Source organism: Stegodyphus dumicola, chromosome X1 (assembly GCF_044657685.1).
Source record: "Stegodyphus dumicola isolate Sdum_Otavi_A_Nest chromosome X1, ASM4465768v1".
In the NCBI taxonomy this organism is placed as follows: Eukaryota; Metazoa; Arthropoda; class Arachnida; order Araneae; family Eresidae; genus Stegodyphus; species Stegodyphus dumicola.
The window spans coordinates 224,615,275-224,635,770 of NC_140780.1; the positions used below are offsets into that span (position 1 = coordinate 224,615,275).

General features: G+C 31.9%; 1 protein-coding gene across 3 annotated transcripts in view; it reads left to right on the forward strand.

Moving 5' to 3' along the window:
* The window catches only part of LOC118188587 (rho GTPase-activating protein 12-like), a 131,158-nt gene that overhangs the window by 94,590 nt on the left and 16,072 nt on the right, over positions 1–20,496 (forward strand). For all 3 annotated transcript variants that reach the window (XM_035359063.2, XM_035359065.2, XM_035359064.2), the window contains 2 exons: positions 4,298–4,441; positions 8,902–9,003. In XM_035359063.2, the coding sequence (XP_035214954.2) occupies positions 4,298–4,441; positions 8,902–9,003 (246 nt within the window). The remainder of the gene's footprint in view (positions 1–4,297; positions 4,442–8,901; positions 9,004–20,496) is intronic.

The window sequence follows — 20,496 nt, forward strand, 5'->3', positions numbered from 1 at the left end:
CCAACTAGTACAATCTGCATCCTGACTCATCACTCCATATGATGTTTTCCATTGGTCAACAGTCCAGTGTAGATGTTCCTTGCACCATTCCAGAGACTGTGCATGGGTATGTGTTCTCAGGAGCATTTTGGCAGTAGCACATCCATGTAAACCAAATCTTATCACCTCAAAAATGATAGTTTTGTCATTGATCTCTTCTGTACCATGACCCGCCACTGGCCAGGTGGTAAAATCGCTAAACACTCAGTTTAGTCTGTCGTTTGAACGCCATCAGATGCATGGCCATATTCATTGTTTTCCTCTTGTGGAATGTTTAACCACAGTTTCCCTTAAGAAGTTCTCCACAAAAGAATAACTCTCCTTAGGTAGTGGAGGTCCTTAGGTAACTCCCTTGAGTGTTTTGCCATAATTAAAAAATAACCAAACTTCTGCACATAACTGGCATTGAAAGTCATGTCTGATGGTTGTTTCTAGTAACAAGCAAATTTCCTGTGATCCTTATTAGTTCATTTTTCATCCTAGCTATAGAAATAGCAGAATTAGTTCTGTCTCATTGCTTCCACTCGATGACAACACTGAAGATGGTAGACTTGGCCATATATAATTTCAATAAAATATCTTGATTTGAATCATGGCCATAGCCAAGTTTTGAGCCAGAGATGGTGCACACTCCTTAGACTGAAAAAAACTAGATTAGGATTACCCAAGATTACTAAGAAAGCTAAATTTAGACTTGTCTACTAGTGGCCCAATGGAAAATAGGTGAGCATTCCAAGATTTTGAATCCCTGTAAACTGGCTGGCTAATTGAGTGTTTTTGAAGTTTTTCTTGCAAGAAACATGAGTGCAAGGCAGCTTCCTTTAGAAAATGTTGCGTGAAGATATTCATCCTCTTTGGTAGACAGCATTTGTGTGCTTTGCCATACTCAAGTAAGCAAGTAAATAAACAGTGGACTTATACATGATTAAACAGATTTTTCATTGTTGAGTAAACAGGTTGTTTTTTTAGCAAAATCTTTAATTTATATAGTAATAATCACTTCTTTTAGTCAAATTTTTTAACACTGGCTCCTTTATATTGTCAATCGTTACTTTCTTTTTTCCATACAAATTCTATCAGAGCTTTACCTCATTATCAGAATTTTTCAAATCATAAACGTCATGAAAACATTTCACTTTTTTTGCTAAAACCTTTCTGGCATCCCTAACATAACCACAAGGTGCAATAACAGTGAAAGAAATCTTTTCTCTAACTTTAATCAATTGTAGCTGTTGGAATATCTGACTGATGGTGCTGTCGTCTTATAAGCCTTGCTATTTGCAATTCATTGGCAGACAATAGAATATCATGGCATAAAATTTCTGTTTTTATTATGTTCTTTTATGAGCATAAAAAATCTATTTATGCTGTCTATACATTGTAACATATTTAGATTTCTTGATTTTAAAATACTCTGATTAGATGATATAAACATGATACAGGTAACATTGGTATCACACCCATGATTGAAGGATCAAAGAAGAAAAAGCTGATAATATGTGTAATTAAAATTCTTTTAGAAACTTCTTGCATTCCGATGACTGATGGTGATCATAACAATGTATAGAAACTTTAATGAACAACAAATGACTTATTCTGCTTTAAAGCTTAAAATAATCTGAAATAAATGTTTCATTGAAATTGAGAATTTTTTATAAATTTTTATGGAAGATTAATTTTAACAACATTTATGTAAAGGAAGAACTAATGTACAGGAAGTTATAAACGTAATAACATCATTATGACTATTGTTATTTTCCATATTATTACTTGCTTCTCTGCTAAAGTTTCTTCTAGTTTAGGTGGCTTAGTTACTGTAAACAAAAACAGACAGAGCTCTGCGAGCTTTTCAAATTCTGAAAATATAAACATGGGAACATGTGGAATTTAAATTCTACGTAAGTAGACAGGTTCCAGAGGGAAAATTCATTAAAAAAAATCGCGTAAAAAAATCTTATGAAGCATGTAGAGGATAAGAATTTTGGATTTTTTATAAGAAAGTGAACTAGGCTTTGAATTCTTTTTTTAAGCTTGCTTTATTTTAATTGGTTTTTTTACTGACTTGTATAAATTGTATAAATCAATCTTGAAACAGACTTTTGGCCTTCTACGAAGCACGTTGTCTTGAAATTTTGATGATGTTGACAAAGCAGCGATCCACAGAAATGTTTCAAAATTTGGCACAATTTTTTCCCCTTTAACATGTGACTGCCTTGGAAATTTTCTAGGTTCTGGTGTAAAAAGCCATTTTTGATCTCATAGTTGGCGTATGTAACAGAAATCGCTTTATGAAACCCAACTATGAGATAATTCTTGCACAGAAATGCTTCAACCTGTCACTTTGCTGGAACTGATTCAGAAACTCTTTATTAATTTGTTAGTAATAATAGAGATGTAGTGGAGCACATCACATTTGTGTCTTTCTTGTGTGTGTTATTTTATAATCAAACTATAATTCTCCCAATAATGGATAATAAAAGACCACTTACTGAAAAAGAAGTTGAGCACTTATAATCTAAATGATCCAGAATTGACGAGATTATCAACTATTATGTACCTTCTGAGAGTTCAGGTGAGGAGAGTAAGGAAGTCGTCTCCAACCTGAAGATGAGATGATTCTGAAATCTGAAGACAATCACAATGCTTCCCAAGAAACCACTTCAAATACAAATGATAATATGTGGACAGAAAATTACCCAAATTCCCGAACTCTTTATTTTCCAAGAAAATGTTGTTTTGAAGTTGGATATGTCTAATCTTGTAGTCCAAACTCTGGTAGGCTTATTTTTTTGTCGCAAATTTTTCACATTACTGGTCAAACAAATGAATTTATATGTTGTACAAGAAATTGCAAAATGTAATCAAATAAAAAAAATCTGTAAGTTTGTCACAGTGAAAAGGCAGCACTGCAGAAATGAAAGTTTCCTTTGGACTTCTATTACAAATGGGCCCTCGTTCTTTTCCTTCAATAGAACATTACTGGAGTAGAAACAAAATGTATAATGTAATGTTTTGGTGATCACGTATCAGTTGAAAAAAAATTCCAATTGTAATTCTGATATTTTCACTTTCTTGATAGCTTAATACCATCTCCCAACAAATTATACAAGGTGTCACCTATACCAAATCAATTCAATATTATACATCAAAACTGTGCCAAATAAAAATATTTGTCTTGACGAATCAATGATGTTCTAGTGTGGACAATTGCATTTCCGCCAGTACATAAAAAATAAAAAGCACAAATATGGTGTCAAGCTGTACGAGCTACGTGATTCCGATCATGTTGATATGAAAATAAAAGCTTACAGTGAAACATGTGAGGAATCTCACAATAATTTAGGTCGCACTACTGATGTTATTTTATGCTTACTTGAGGACTAGCTCAATAAGGGATATATAGTACACATAAATAATTTTTATATCTATCCCATCTCAGGTGGCTAGCCAGCTGTTGGTTATTAGCATGACAGGCTGCAAATTTGGGAAAAGATTAAATTTGTTGGTACAAGTTTTGCATAGAAGAAGATTAGCAGAATAATAAGAAAGGGAGCAAATAGTTTGGCAACTTCTGTTGGTTAACATTTGAGGGAGAAAGCATTTGTGTAAGGGAGTGCAAATGCTCTGTATTTTGCTTGCTACGCCCAAGAATAGAAAGCCTAATAAGGGATGTCAAGTGCTCTTCTTTGTACTACCCTGGCTGTGCCATCAATCAAGTGCCTAAATTTATGGGCACCTACAATTTCACCCCTTTCAAAAGTGCTGTGTTCTTTGTTCATTTTAACATCAAACATGTTTTATGCATAAGCAATTGTCCCCATCACTTACATATCATCAGACATGCATTTATACTTTTTTGAGTAATAATCTTTGTGCAGTAGCCAGTGGTTTGTAAGTTTAGAAAATGACAATTTGTAAAAAATCTCGTATCATTCAGTTAGTTCAACTAACTGCAATACAATGCCAGTAGCTTTCTTAATTTGTATGATATTTGGTTTCAGTTTTCATATAAGCTACCTTATATACTAGTTGGTTTCCAAATTATGAAAGAAAAATGTTGACGTATGTCATACGTGCACAGTTCAAAATTATTGCATGACTGCAATCACAAAATAATTCTTCAAGCATTTCCATAGGATTTTTTTTTTTTTTTTAAAGAGGCTAAAATGTGAAGTGTTTAGTGATTTTTAGCAAATAATGTATATTATGCATTTTGGGATAAAAGTATAACTTTTAATTTGTAGTATTTTTTTTGCAGAGTATTTAGCTGCTAAACCAAATGTCGAGGAGAGTGATGTTGCAATTCCAGCTGAGAAGAAACGTAAAATTAGAGATAAGCTACGGCAGTTTTTTGTCCGACGTCCAACACTCGAAAGCCTTAGAGAAAAGGGGATTTTATTAGGTAATAATTCAGTTTTTTATTTGGACTTCGCAGTGCTACTGTCCTTCCCAGTAAAACCAAGGCGTGATTTTTCATAACATCTTTTAGTTAATCACCAAATGTTGCAATTTTTAATTTATTCAGAATTAGTCTATTTCTTTCAAATGTAGTAGACAAATTTAAAACTGTTGATCACTAATTTTTTAAGAAAAAGAAATTCCGTGAAAAACAATTTTGATGGCATTCTTAAGACAGATAGCATTATCACCTTTAAGTAAAACAAGCTATGCATATTCCTTTTTTTTTTTTTCCCCCCTTGCAAATGACTTTTTAGCATAATCTGTCTGATTATTTTTTGTTCTGTCAGAATTGCTGTCATTATACAGATTTGTAAAGCATTTTATGAAGACTTATCTACCATTTAATATTAAATGTTCGTATTTAATCTAACTTTTAATCTATAAATGTTATATTGTGATCTATATGAATATATGCCCATCAACTATTAATTTTATTTTCATCGCATTTAAAACATTTTTCCTATTTTTTTAATTGATATAAAATTTAATGAAATTACCCAAAAATGTAACATTTCTGGTAATATATTTTATCTTAAAATTATGATATAATTACTTTGATGACCCAATTTGTTAATGACGTCTCACTGTGTTATTCAAAAACTTCCTGCTTTTCCATATTTCGAGGTTTGATATTTATCTTACTTTTATGAGGTTGTACATAAAATTTATATCATTTGAAAAATTAAAAGTTCTCACTTTTATTCTTCTAAATTCTGCTTGGAAACTGCTTCAAAATTATATGTATGATGATTTATAACTGGTAAATGTTAAAAATATATAAAAGTAGTTGTAGCATTTTAAATGATTCATTAAGATTTGTGATAAAAATCATTCTCAGAAATTCTGTTTTCAATAACTTTCTTTAAAAATTTATCCAATCTGCCTACAATTTTGATAAGTTGGTAGTTCCGTACAAATGTTATAATTTTCCTGAAGTTTTATTTTCATAGATGTATCATGATGCATCTCATCACAGTAACCATTGCTGAAAATGATCAGTATTTTTTAGAAACAGCTGTATTGCTTAAGGCAGCCATCTCTTGAACAAAATAAAATTTGGAAATGTAAATGATCACTGTAATTTCATCACTAATGAAAACATAGCCAAATATGGATTATGTGTCTCATAAGAGACCTGCCTATGCTGTTGATACTGAATTAGATTTAGATCCAGAGTTTACTTACTATAGAATAGACCAAAAATCTATGTACATATAGTCGATTATAATTAAATATAATACCTTACCTAAAACTATTATAAAAGTGCTGTAAATCTATGTACATAATTATTACAATGCAACTAGTCAGAGATGAAGAAATATGCTATTGCTATCAGTTTTTAAATCCAAGATCAGGTCATTTATATTCTCTCCATGTTATTGTAGATCAGCTGATGAATAATTGTGTGTAACAATGTTTTCTAATGAACTAATAAATAATAAATTCTAATGACAAACCCTGCTCCAAACTTTATTATTTGTTTATCCTCCCCCTTCTGACTTACTGCTGTGAACCACTTGTTGTGACCGTGGAAAATGTACTCTAGAAAAAAAATCCAAGATCAGTGCTTACGTATTGTTTCTGGAGCTGTGAAGACCACCCCGATTGATACCGTATTTTTGTTAACTGGTGATAAACCCTTAAGAACCTTAATTCAAGAGAAGGCCTTAATTCTCTGGTAAAGAATCATTAGAGTTTCTGGATGTCTTTCACTCTGGAATGAAGTCAATCAATATCTGACTAGAAATCTAAAGACCTAGATGGGTGACAGAGAGTTTTTCAGTTAAAAAACTCAATTTAATGAATGAACCAGAATTACTTGTTCCACTGCAAAATCCAATAAATTTGAAATCTTTCAGGATTAATCTTGACCTGGGTCAACCAAACGTAATATGGATCCCTCTATTTTGAGAGCCCTCGCTTTCGAAGTATTAAACATTTTTTACCCTGAGCCAGAGTGGCTTCAGATTTTTACTGATGGATCCCTCCTGTCTGCTGGCCTTAATGCAGGTGCCGGAGTTTTCTCCAAAATTTTCTCTTCCTACATCCCTGTGGGCCGAGGTTCTGCATTTCTCTTTCTACATCCCTGCGAGCCGAGGTTCTGCATTTGATGGTGAAATTGCTGTAATTCGCAAAGCTCTGTACCACCTACCATGCCACTTGGAAAAATTCACAAAAGCTCTTATACTCAGTGATTCCTGAGCTGCTCTGTTGGCTATCGTTTCAGGTAAGAATCCCATATCACAGGACGTATTGGATTGTCGACATTATCTACAAAACCTGAATTCACTTCAGAAAACTACTGTCCTCCAGTGAGTTCCTGCGCACTGTGGGATTCCAGGTAATGAGAAAGCCGACTCTGTAGCGAAAAAAGGTGCTTTAATCATGCAGAATATTTCTCGTCCGTTGCATTTCCATACTGTTAGGGATCTTATTAAAAGATCTTTCAAAGTACGTGCTCAGGAAGGTCTCTACCATCGTGTTTCTGATAAGTCTTGGAAAAATGCTATCCTGAATTTGTGTAATGGCCAAATCGCTGAATTCCACCTTGCCACCAGGCATGACTGCCTACAATATCATCTTCATAGATTCAAAATTGTTCCCTCTCCGATATACATTCTGTGCAGCTCTGGAGAGGTGATGGATGCCGCACATCTACCCCACTGTCCTGTTCTGTGCAAGACTTTTCTCACCGAGCATTACTGGGAGGCAAGAGATATGTTAGATTAATGTACTCTGGTATTTTTTACAGCTATTTTTTTCATTGTGTTGCTGTATTCTATATTCTTTGTTCATGTTTTTTTTTATTTTATTTTATTTATTTATTTATTTATTTATTTATTTATTTATTTATTTATTTTTTTTTTTTTTTTTTTTTTTTTTTTTTTTTTTTTTTTTGCTGTAACTGTTCATAATCTGCCATTGGAAATGAAAAAAAAAGTTTTCTAATGAAGGGGTAGCTTTTGTTTTCTGTAGTAATGTTAAAATAATGCTATTTAAATTCTGCTGCAGAAAAAAACTAAATATTGCTGTTTGAACTTCTATCACATGAAGTTACAAACAGTGTGATGAGGTCCACTTTCCTATCTGACAATTGATGAAGCTAATGTTTTCTGTGGTGAAATTAAAGTTTCTATATTGTTTTCGCTGTTTGAGGACGAGTGTATTTGTGTTGTAATAGGGGAACCAGAAAGTAATGTTACTTTCTTACATTTAATTCAAATGAATAAATTTGTAACAAGTTTTTATGTTTAATCAATAATATAATCACCCTTGTTATCAGCAATCTTTTGCCATCTAGTATGCCGATTTCAATCCAACTGATAAAAATCAATTGGTTTTTGGTAAAATATCTCAAGATGGCATTTAGGACATCATCCAAATTTTCAAATTTTTTTGTCACTAAGAAAATGTAGGGATCGGAATAAATGGAAATCCAATGGTGCAATATCGGGCGAATATGCTGGGTGAGGCAGTACCTCCCACCCCAATTCATTATATTTTTCCAGTGTTTGTCTTGCACAGTACGGTCTTGCATTGTCATGTTGCAGAATGATGCCTTTTCCGTTGACAATCGCTGGATATTTTTCGATTAAAGATTGGTTCACTATATCCAATTGTTCACAATAAAGGCCTACATTAACAGTTTTTCCAGGTTTCAGCAATTCAAAATGAACAATTCCGCGAATACTCCATCAAACACCCAAAAGCACCTTTTCGGGATGTAAAACCTTTGTAACCCCTATTAAAACTGCCTTTTGAGATTTGGATTATCATATAGGACTTATTTTTTTGTCTCCACTAATCAAACGATCAAAAAAACGGTTCTGTATAGTGCCATTGAAGCAATATGTTGCATGTGATGGATAGGTTGGCTTCGTTTTTTTTTTTTTTTTTTTTTTTTTTTTTTTCGGACATATTATGAGGGACTCAAACACCTGCTTTGCTTATTTTTCCATTCTGCTTTAAATGTTCTTGGATGCTTGACCAAGGTTGGTTAAGAGTGTCTGACATGGATTTGCTTCCACTTCTGCCCTTAGCATGTTGTTGTCAACATGCGCAGAAACGACATTACTTTCCGGTTCCCCTATTAATTTCTATAAAGGAGACTCAAGTATCCTTGGGATACAAGTATCAAGTATACAGAGGATGCATTGCCTGCTTTAACAGTGCAATTTGAAATTTCCAAAATTTTGAGAGTCTGAAGAATTCTGTTATTTAAAATGCTCATTTTTATTTATTATTCCATTTGAAATCTCTAAAGAGCAAGTTAGAAGATTGAATTATCCTTGAAGCAAAGATAATTTGAAATGTGCAATAAATTATTAAAATTAACTTTCATTAAACATTTACTTTCACTCTTTCTTTAGAGTTGATATTCTATTTTTCCCCCTTCCTCAGATGAGCCAGTGTTTGGTTGTCACTTGGAAAATTTATGTTCACGAGAAAACAGAAAAGTTCCAAAATTTGTCTCTAAATGTATTGAGGTAATTGAAGAGAAAGGTAAGTGATAGCAAAAATGTTTTTTTAATGTAGTAGTTTTATGTTATTTAATTCTATAATAAACATTCAAATGGCTGTTGAAGTACGTTTATGTGCTTACAAGTATGTAAAGTGTGTCTCAAATGTGCATAGAAGTTTTGTGGGTAGGTAGAGAATATTGATTTGACTGCTGGACAGTCCACACATAAAAGATGAAAATGCGACAAATAAACTGTAAGAACACATTACAGAAGATAGTGTAAAGGAGTTTGTTAGATGAAACTTGGTAGTAAATTAACTGAAATTTCCAAATTTTCCAGATGCCTGATATTGGTGCTGCTTTGCTTGTTGAACATTTTCAAAGATACTTCAAGTTCTGCAGATATTAGCGATGGGAATGTCATTTCTAGCCACGAGGTCCGGTCCGTATTGGAAGCAGTGGACATTTCATACATTTTTGGTTTGGGCTTTAAGGTCCCAAACCAAAAGAAATTTATGTTAGACAAACAAGATGAATATGGGTAGAGGGGCATGTATTGGATCCACCACACCCAGTCCATTGATCCCCAGAACAAAAGTTTGGTCCAAATATCTGGATTCCCACCACTATGCATCACCACAACTGGTGATGCAGAATGGTGGGATTGTTATTCAGTAAATTAGGCAGAATATCCTCCATAAAAGTCCAATATTTCTGAGTATCTAGTGAAGGTGGTAACGTATGCGCTAACTCAACAATTACCCATGATATCTCTACAAACTAAATGATGAAGCTGTATTGTGCAGAATATGTTCATGTAGAATGTGAGTTTTTCTAGTCTCACATAGGCCACTGTGGCGCCTAATAGCCTCTTCACATGAAAAGGATGTTTCATTCATGAACTGAACAAAATTTGGGAACTGCAGGTCACTCAGACTGATGCAGAATTTATTGCACAAATATTCTGTGTCGTGGATTATTTTCCATCTACAGTAATTGGATACATTGGTATCCCAGACTATGCATAGTGCTCCATGAACTGGCTTGAAATGGTCCCATTGCAGCAGCAATTGTGTATATGCTTGTATTATATCCTGGCACAAGGATACCTGTGGTTGCCTCAGCATGCAATGCCTCCTCTGGCATGGTGAGAGTACAGCTCGATTGTAGCTGCCTAGTATCCTGTATCCTAACCATGTCCACACAGGTTCTGATGTGACTGTACAAACATTTGATGCAGTGGTACATATCTGGTTGGGTACCTTTCCTCATACATTGTTATAGCAGCTTATTAATTTATACATAATGTCCATGTCCACCAACTCAACATTAAAACAATGTCTGTTCTCCGTATGTTTTTCTTGCTTTCCTATGCTAATGGGGTTCATGTTTTAATGTTCTCTTCTTCCCCTCAGTTTCTCTGGAACTTTTAAAACAACCTGTATATATGAACATCTCAAAGTATTATATCTTCATTTTCATCGTGTTATATGTATTATATTAAGGTGTGAAGTAAGTTTACGTTTATAAATGAATGACAAACATGTAACCTTTTAGTAGTTAAGTAATGGATTGCATTTCACTGCAATTGCTGCTCTGATTCTCAAGTTTACTGATGCTATATTTAGTTCTAACATAAAGCTAAATTCAGCATGTCATTGATGTAGAACACATTTTGAACATACTGCACCTGTGTGAAATGTATATTCCTTGAAAAAGTGCTTCTAGTTTTAAATTTGAAATTGGTTTACTTTTCTTCCACATATTGTGAAGACCTGACATTGAAAATGCAACACCAAGAAGGAATGGCCTGAAAATTATGCAAATTTCAGGCTAGACGCATGTCACCAATTTACGTAATGATGCAGCTTTCCACCGCACGTTGAAGAAATAAGGGAAGGAACCTGCAGAATGTTCATTTTTTTTTTGTGCCATTAATTCTGCTAGGGAAATCATTGTAGAAAATTTGTTCTTGTGTCAGAAAACACATGTAAACCAGAGATTTCCAGGCCGTTGTCAAATGGATACAGTTTCAGCTGATAAGTGATTTTATGAGAGGCATGGTGATCAGGCTGAAAAGGGCTGGTTGGTCCATATGGCAAATATTAGCTAATACACATCTGGACATGGCCATAGCACACCGGCTGTGGTGATCATGGTTGGTACAAGAAAATGTGGCAAGTTCAAGGGGTGCTAGTGCTGCCAGAGTGACATCAGCACGAGTAGATCGACATGTGCACCCACAAGCTACTTCTACCTCCAGCATGTTCAAGACACCAGCATGTTCAAGACACCCTGAATGTTCCCATATTAACCAGAACCATTTGTCATTGATTAATGGCTAGTGGCCTGCCCTAGTGGCATCCAATAAAGACTGCCATTGACTCCACATCACAGATGCCAATGTCTGTAATGGTGCTGGGCTCAAGCAATGTGGATGACAGAAATGGCACAGGGTCATGCTCTCAAATAAGTCATGCTTCTGTTTCTACAATGACAGTCGCTGCATACGTGTGTGGCATCGAGGTGGAGACAGGTCCAATTCAGCAGCAATTGTGGAACGCCCCACTGTGCGACAACGCCGCATCAGGGTTTGGGACACAATTGTGTACGATTCCAGGTTACCACTAGTTCATATTCAGGGCATTATTACGGCTGGTGACATTCTCCTATGTGAGCTGTTGTTTTGTGTATCAGTATCCAAAGTGGTCCTACAACCTACTGAGCCGACACTGTTCTTGCTATGTATTATGCATATTATTTAGAACTAAAAATCACTTATTGTTTGTTACTTTCTCTGTTTGCCAAGTTTCATCACTTTCTGGCCATTCCTTCTTGGTATTGCATTTTCAATGTCAGGTGGTATATTTAGTATATATCTAAACTGTGACAAACAAAATTTTACTATTTTCTGAAGTTTCCAAAATAAATATTCAGTTGGGACCAAGTAAAAGTATAATAGGTGGAAATCCATATAACGAGGATACTTTAAGAAGATATTTGACAGTGACAATGAGAAAAATGATTGTCACTAAATTCTTTGGTATAATAGTGAACACAGTTTTGTTTCTGAGAAAGATTTATGTAGATTATAAGTGTAATTTAAGTATTAAAGGACAGCCTCAAGCCCCAAATATGGTCAGTAAGAATTATTCTATGTATAAAATGGATATATATGGATGGTCCTATATCACGAACAGAAGTTTAGCCCAGAAGCATAACATGACAACTCATAAGTTGGAATAAGTTTTAGAAGCAAGAATTTGGAACCCGCTTATATTAATAGATTTTTGAAGTTAAGCATTATTCCATGGGCATGCATAAATACAGCATTGAACAAACTGCAAAGCAAAGAAACAAAAGAGGAATTATTCCATTAAAATACAAGCAAAATTCAAAGTATGCAGATAATTGGTGGAAGCTTTCCTAAGATTTCTAATGTCATGAAATATTGGATAGTGCTCATAGTAGATGGGATATGCTAAACTGTAGTTTAGTTGCCATGAATTAGAACTGATTTGCTGTTATTTTAATTTCTGTACAGTTTGATACTATTGAGGAGAAATTTGAATGAAAAGAAAATTATCTGTTTGCAGCTATTACTGATTTTGAAATATCTGCAAAAAGTCCTATTTAGTATAGAATCATATAACTTCTAGATAAAGAGCCAGAATGTTATTCAGGTTTTTTTTTTTTTTTTTTTTTTTTTTTTTAATTTTAAGTAAATCAGTGAAACATGGACTTAAAATTTTAATGCTGTCAGGTGCATTTAACAATTTTACTGTGATGTATGGTATTTTCTGTTAGATCTTGAAAACAAATGCATCAATATTATATATGTATAAAATCTTTCTTCAAAAGAATAAAGTGAAGTTAAATTGAATTTTAAATAATTTGTTACAGCCAAATAATCAGAATAAAAAATATGTGTACTGAAATAGAAGATTTAAAGGAAGACATAATAAAGCTAATTAATTTACAAGTCAATAACTAAATCCAACACAGTTTATTAATTTATATATTAAAAAGACTGGCATTAACTTTTCTTTATAATTTTTTGACTCTTTATGGTATGATAACATTACCTTAAACCTTAACTATAGGGTAATGGAGAATTTTGAAGAGTTAAGGGATTATCTTGTAAATATTTATTGTAAAAATTAATATGTAAATATGTATATTTAATCAATACTGGATTCTTTCCTTTTACTAATGAAGGGTCAACTCTTTTCAAAAGTCTCAATTATAGCCCGAATTGAGTGAAGATTTTTATCTTTTTCTAATTTTCCTTACTTTTGGCCAGGATTTAGTAAAGTTTTGATTAAACCAGCTGAAATCCAGTTTTAATAAATTTAGAATTTTACAAAAATTTCTTTCTTGCTTTGTTGAGATATTTGTAATCGCATTCTTACTGGTTAAAAGGAAGTATAGCTTTCTGTCAAGTCCGAAACATTCATTAGCCAGGTCCGAGTTATTCTGAAACTAAATCCCATTCTGCATGTTACTTTTGATTGGTTATTTATTGTGTCTTGTTTATGATTTGTTAAACCATGATCTGTTATGAAGTTATATATATGACCTCTGTAACCGCTTATCGCTGCTTAGTATTATTCTGCTTGCTTAGTATTATTCTGCCTGTACTTATTTATCTGTGCTATTGCTTGTACTTAGTATTATTCTGCTTGCATGTAACTCTGGGTATTACTCTGCATATCTCAGTAATAAATATTTGCTTTGTGAACCACAGCATTTTCTATGTTTAACATTCTTTAAATATAACATGTATAAAAAATTTTCAAAACCTAAATTACAATTAAATTTTACTTTAAAATATTTTATTCGTACTTTTTTCAAAAACATTTTCAATTTTTACATCCTTAATATTTTACATTAATAGTTTGCAACATTTTTTCACATAATGTTACAGTTTGTATTTTACAATTTTTTTACACATTTTACAACAGAACACATATTTTACATTACTTAAAAGTTTATAGAATAGGTTTTTTTAAGTTGATCACAGATAGCAGCTTTTTACTCAACTTCACCTTACATTAGCGCCCTCTATTAAAAGTTTGCAGAACACACTAAACATCACTTAGTTTGGCAATGCTTCTCCACTCCCCAAAAACAAATATAGTTGGTAAGTTAAATTATAGCTTACTATTTACTTGCCTTTTTTAGTATTATTTAAGTATGATTTATGTATTTTTTATAGATAATGTCTAGTTACTTTTAAATTTATATGCATAATTCATGTCGGGGAAGTTTCTGTAGGCAAGAGTTTCTAAATTACTTTAGTTTTCTACTCTTATATATTAATTTTTTAATTCATTTTTTAATTTTAATTCTAGTCTTTTAATTGCTATTTCTCAAAATTCCACTTGTTCGAATTATTTTTAGTAATTTACCACATTTGGTATTACTTTGGTTTTTGACTTGCCTACATGGATGACAAAACATGAATTGAATGATTGAAGAGTTAGGTTTGGAGGCAACTTCCCCTTAATAAGTCTGTCTCCTGCCTGCTCAAGAATCATTCACTTATGCATTTTTATAAATATTTTTTTAGGATTAAATAATTTTTGGAATTCTATATTTATTCATGGATTTTGATACTTGCACTTGATTTACATATGCTCTCAGAATTTAAATGATATTGTAGAATAATTCGCAACAATAATTAATCATTTATTTGTTTGCATTAAATTTCATTTAAATTTATTAACTTTAAATTTGCTTTTTACGAATAGAGAATGTTTGTTAAATTCAAATCTATAAACTCTTTCTATATTCATAACCAAAGCATTGCATTTGATAATTGGTCTAGCTCCAAACTGGTAGAACTATTAAAATGAAAGGTGTAACTTGTGTAAGAACTTAAAAAGAAGTAGAAACAGCCATATAACTTTTTTCCCTAAAGCAGTGAAGTTAAATTGAACACATATGGATTTTTAAAAGACTTTGCAGTGCTGTCATACATTCCTGCAAAGGAAGATACAATTTAAACATTTTCAGTTTATATCGTTAATTATATCAGTCTCTATACATTAATGAAGAAAGAGAAATTCTGGGAATAGTACCATACTACTATCTGACAAAATCTATAGCAGGGTTCGTACGGTCCTTAAGAGTCCTTAAAAGTCCTTAATTTTGGCCAAAATTAGCAGCAGGTCCTTAGAGATGTCTGTCTGTTTTTATGACTGCCATTTTGAGTGTGAATTAGCATTTTGGAGGAATATTTTTGGCGATTCACTGACGTATATATGGTTATATATGGTTATCTTTTGAATGGGTACATGAGTTATAATTTGTTTCTCTTTCTAATATAAATGATGGGATACTTGAGTTTCTAAGCAAGAAATAAGCATAAGCTTTCGAAATTAATTTTTTCTAATAAAGAGCTCTTAAAAACTTTTCGCTTTTGGGGGTGTGAATTCTTTTATTAAATGGTTCTAAATTTGGCAATTTTAAGATCAGTTTCTATAGAAACTTTTTAATTACGAGATCTGAGAATTTTTTGACGATTTTTTTTAAAACATCGTAACATTGATAAGCTTCATTAAAACAATGGTAATATATTGAAATTATATTTAAAAAATAACATTAAAATAAAACATTTTTATTTTTCTCTGTCATATTATAAAGTTTAATTTTGGCAACTTATTATACAATATTTTAAATCTGCAAAATAAACAAGGTATAATGCTATAAAGCATAATTTACGAAACAGCTCTTAATAAAAGCAAAATTAGCTATGTAATTAATTGAAAATGTCTTTTTTTTTTAATTTTTTCATAGTAAATGTTTTTCCCATGCAATTGTATCAGAATATTCAAAATTCTCAGAATGTGCATCAGTTTTCTCTATAAAGTTAATTTTACACTTTTTCCCTCCATTTTTTTTTCCAAAATATTTCTGGCTTTTTGGTCTTACAGAAATGGTAGGGATAATTTTTCTTTAGGATTTTAGACATTGCAGCTTGGAAAGTTTATAAGGATATAAATGCAAGATTTTTAAAACTACAATTCTAAAAGATTCGAGAAATATGTGACAAAATGAAAAATGTCTCCATGGTATCAACACGTAATGGATGTATTTTACAGAAAGTTTGCGATGAATTTCTTACATTTTGGAGAACGTCTGGAAGAACAATGAAAACATAATATTTAAATATTTTACTTCTGATACTAGAATCTTAAGCATGTTTATCTTCCCTTTATTTTCTCTACTTTTCACTAGGCACAAGCAAGGAAAATATCAAAAATGCTTCTAATGTTATCACATGGCCAGGCATTATAGAAAGGGATTTTTGTATTAATAAAGAAATTGAAAACTTAAATTTAAAAGATTCATCTAATATGTCTTAATGCATCATACATATAGCTGGCACTAGGCATTTTCCCACCTGATGCAATCTCTGTTGATCCTAAATTCTGCTGCCTAGTGCCTTTCTAAATTCTGCTTCCAATGCTTGCTCTAAATTCTAAAAGTTTTGCCATTTCTAGATTTTGTTGTTTGGTATATCACTAAATTCTAAAAATTCTGCCACATTAGCTCTGTAACTGGCCTTTGCCATATATATTTCATATTTCTTCTGAATGTTCATATTACTAAAGAAATAAAATTAGTTACTTTTTCTGTACATTCTTAAATGCATTTAGTGTTTTTTAGATTAAAAGAAATCCTAAATTAAATCCAAAAATTCTGAAATGAAAAGAAACGTTTTGAAGAAAGAAACTGAATACATAAAAAAATTATTCTTCAAAGATATGTGCAGTTACTATTATGTAAATTACCTAAGTGTTTATGATTTCAGCCTTTACTATGATTTCCCTTTTCTATTTTTCTATTTCCTCATATGATAGAGTTACTAAGCAGATAAAATTAAAATTAAATTGTATAATCTTTGACCACTAATCCACATTATTAGTTTAAATTTGACTGTTCTTGTTTAATTACGTCACCGTAAGCTGTAATTGATTTTGTTAGCATTAACATGCCTTTATATTCTAAGTTCTTTTTAAACAAAAAGAGGCATATTTAAACATTTGTCTGATATTGTAGTTACTTTCAGACATAACGGTAATATGCTTCACGTCTGTCGGGGGTTTTGGACTGTTTAACTTTTACCAGATCAAGTAAACCGTCATAGGTACATTGTGGAGAGGTTTGACAAGCACGCAAAGACTAGCAAGAGTATTGGTTTGCATAATTGAGACAAATGTCTAATTGGTAGAAAAGATGCTTAAAGTGAAGGAAATCGATATAAACTAGCCAAAATGTCTGGGAAGGCTTCAAATTAAAATAATGGATAAATATTTTGTTGAGTATTGTTGTTACAAAACATTTATGTTTTTAATGTGTAATTATTGTAATATCGTTTAAAAATCAATTAGATTAATTTATTAGATTTTGATTTTAATAAGGCTTTTTTTTGTTAAAAAATAAAATTTAATAGTGGTCATGTAAATCCATAATGACTAAGGTTATCAAACTACCTAATTTAATTATTTATAACTAACTGCTTACCCTTAAAAATTACCTCTACGTATTAAAGTGAGTTATTGCCTTTCATTAATCCTCACTGTGGTCACAAGATAAAATTCAAAAATGTAAAAATTCAAGTAAAACTTATTCTTTGCATCTACTGAGACTTAAAATAATACAAAACAACTTATCTCTGGTGCTTTAATGGCTTATTGGAACCTTAAAGAATATTAACTGGGTTACAACCCCTGGAACTCTACACGAAGCTAACTGCATCAAACAGAGCCTGAGTAACTTTCAACACTTGCCAACCGTGCCTTACATCAGGCCTTTCAGGTTTGTTCTAATCAGCAGGTCTCTAGGCAAGCAGTTCAGTTCCCATTTGCTCATAGGTCCTTAATTTTTTTTCGTTAATGGTCCGTAAAAGTACTTAATTTCCATGTAAGGAAATGTGTGCGAACCCTGTATAGTGAATGTGCTTGTTGAAAAATGGACTATATGTGATAGCAGAATTCTTCTAGATCCTCAAAATAAGCTGTGGTAATACCTTCATGTTTCATAAATATCAAAAGATGTGAGCAGTTACTGAAAACTTACATGAAAAGTCTAGAATGTACTAGAAACAACTATATATTCTTGAAACTTTCAAAATTGCAAAAGAAAAAACATCTGTTAATCAGGAAGAACTTTTAAGAGTTAGAAAAATATATTACTTATGTCATTTTTAAAAGGAAAAGAATATTTGTAATTCTCTCTAGAAACATGACATCTGCATGCCTTGCAATTTTATATATATTCCTTTAGAATTTTAATTTTCTGTACTTTATAGTTATATCATTCTCTCATATAATTTAACTATGTATTTTTTTAATTTATTTTGTTTTATCAACGTTTTAACATGCATTCAGCAGTAATTACATGAAAAGTATAAATAAGCCAGGTATATACTTGTAAATATATTATACAGCAAAACCTCATTTCATGAATTTAATTCTTTCTGGAAGGCCATTCTTAAACTGAAACAATTTTCCCCCATGGAAATTAATGTGAAGTGGATTAATTTGTTCTGCAGATGATTTACAACACTTACGGTGCAAGATTCTCCTTGAGAGTCTGTGGGCCTCTGTTTTTTGGCTGTCTTTGTTAAAATTCGCCTTATGTGGTTGGCTGTTGCCTGTATTTTAAAATAATGTTTCTGAAGTGAGACATTGTATTGTCATTGAAAATGCTCATGCTATAACTTGCTACAGCTTCATCAAGGTGAAATCTTTATGATAACTTTCCATTTTATCCTATTTTGAATAAATTTCACCCCCTTTTTTCTCCACCTGTTCTAAACAGCCTTTATCCAAAATTGCCTTTTTTACTGCTTCAGAAGTTAGTTCTTTTCTTGCTGAACTCGTTTTTATGGTCCTTTACTAACCTCCTAGCCTATGGTTTTTGCCTAGAAACACTTTAAAAAAATATTTAAACATACTATTGGCCAGAACATACTATTGGCTTGCAACATAATCTGGCCATAATTTCCTCGAGGTAGAATTAATGGGCCTAAAAGTCACTTGCTGGCAGGTTTAGTTAATAAGAGTTAAGCAAAGAAAAATATTAAAATGATGTTTTTAGGAGCTTCTTAGTGTTAATTGTATGGCACAGAGCACGAGTACTTTAAAAACTTTTGAAAACAATATGTTGCCAATTTGGGTGTCGTATATCACCCAAATTGGCAAGATACTATTCATCATCAATTCAAGCACTGTTGGCAAACTCAAGATACTGTTCATCATCCATGACATTTTTTGTTCAAATAATTTATTTGTGATTGAGGCTCTACAGTATATATAACTTACACCAAAATGACTGAAATCAGTTTTTAATAAAGTTATTTTCTGTGTGTGTGTATATAAATAATATATATAAAATTAAATAAATGTGTGTGTAATATATAATTTATTTATTGAATGGATTATTTCGTATATTATCTCCTTTGATAAAGTGGTTAGAATTCTAGTGAAATAAAGTAACTTGTAAGCATATTTAAAAATGTATCCTGAAAAATTTTTTGTAATAGAAACATCAAAATTGAAAACTTTTAAAAAGATATATTTAAAATTGGAAATGTAATCAATAAATCAAGTAATTATCGTCATTGACCACCGATTAGTTGACTTTTCAAGGAAAACAACCCAACTTCCGATCAGTTAACAATAATTGATAAATCCGAAGGTGTTTTTATCTTTTTCTCAAGTAGGAATTATTATGCCAAAAACGTTTTTAGTGAAATGAGTTGATAAAGCTAAGTAAATAAAGTTTAAGTTAGATAAATTGAAGTAAATGCGCTGTATAGAATTCAGTGAGAAAGTGGCTGTTCCATCAAGTTTAAAAATAAGTTTCAAAATCGTGATATGTTATTGTAAGAGTGAGTTGTAGTTTGTTACTTGAGAAAAATGCCTCCGACATGCTCGCGTTTAATCACCTTAACTCAGTGTAAACTTTGTAAAGATAATGAACATAATGCAGTTTTTGTAAAACAATCAAACAAGTAAGAAAATTTCCAACTTGAGAAAAATGCCTCCCGACACCCTCGCCTTTAATCACATTAACTCATGTAAACTTTGTAAAAATAATGCAGTTTTTGTAAAAACAAACAAGTAAGGTGAATAAAATAATGTTCACAGAAAACAAAAAGGTAAAATTAAAAATGTAGATAATATAGATAAATTGCCAGAAGATGAATTAATTCACTTGTGTGTTTGCTAGTTTTTTAAAGCAAGGTAGGTTTGTTACTTTGTTTGTAATCAGAATGGAATTTGGAATTCGAATCAGGATGGAGAACACAGATGCAGAAAGAATGAGTGAGGATGTAGATGGGAACTTTTGGAATCTATTTTTAGAATGTGGGAAAGAAGTGGTCGTGGAACTTTCTTTCAAGTGTAAGAGATGTCTGTGTAAGTTTTGATTTTAAACTGACCAAACAAAAGAAATTAATTAATTTCTGTCTAATTGTCATAGCAGAAAGAGGGAAAACGTACTTAGTAAGCTTCACTCCT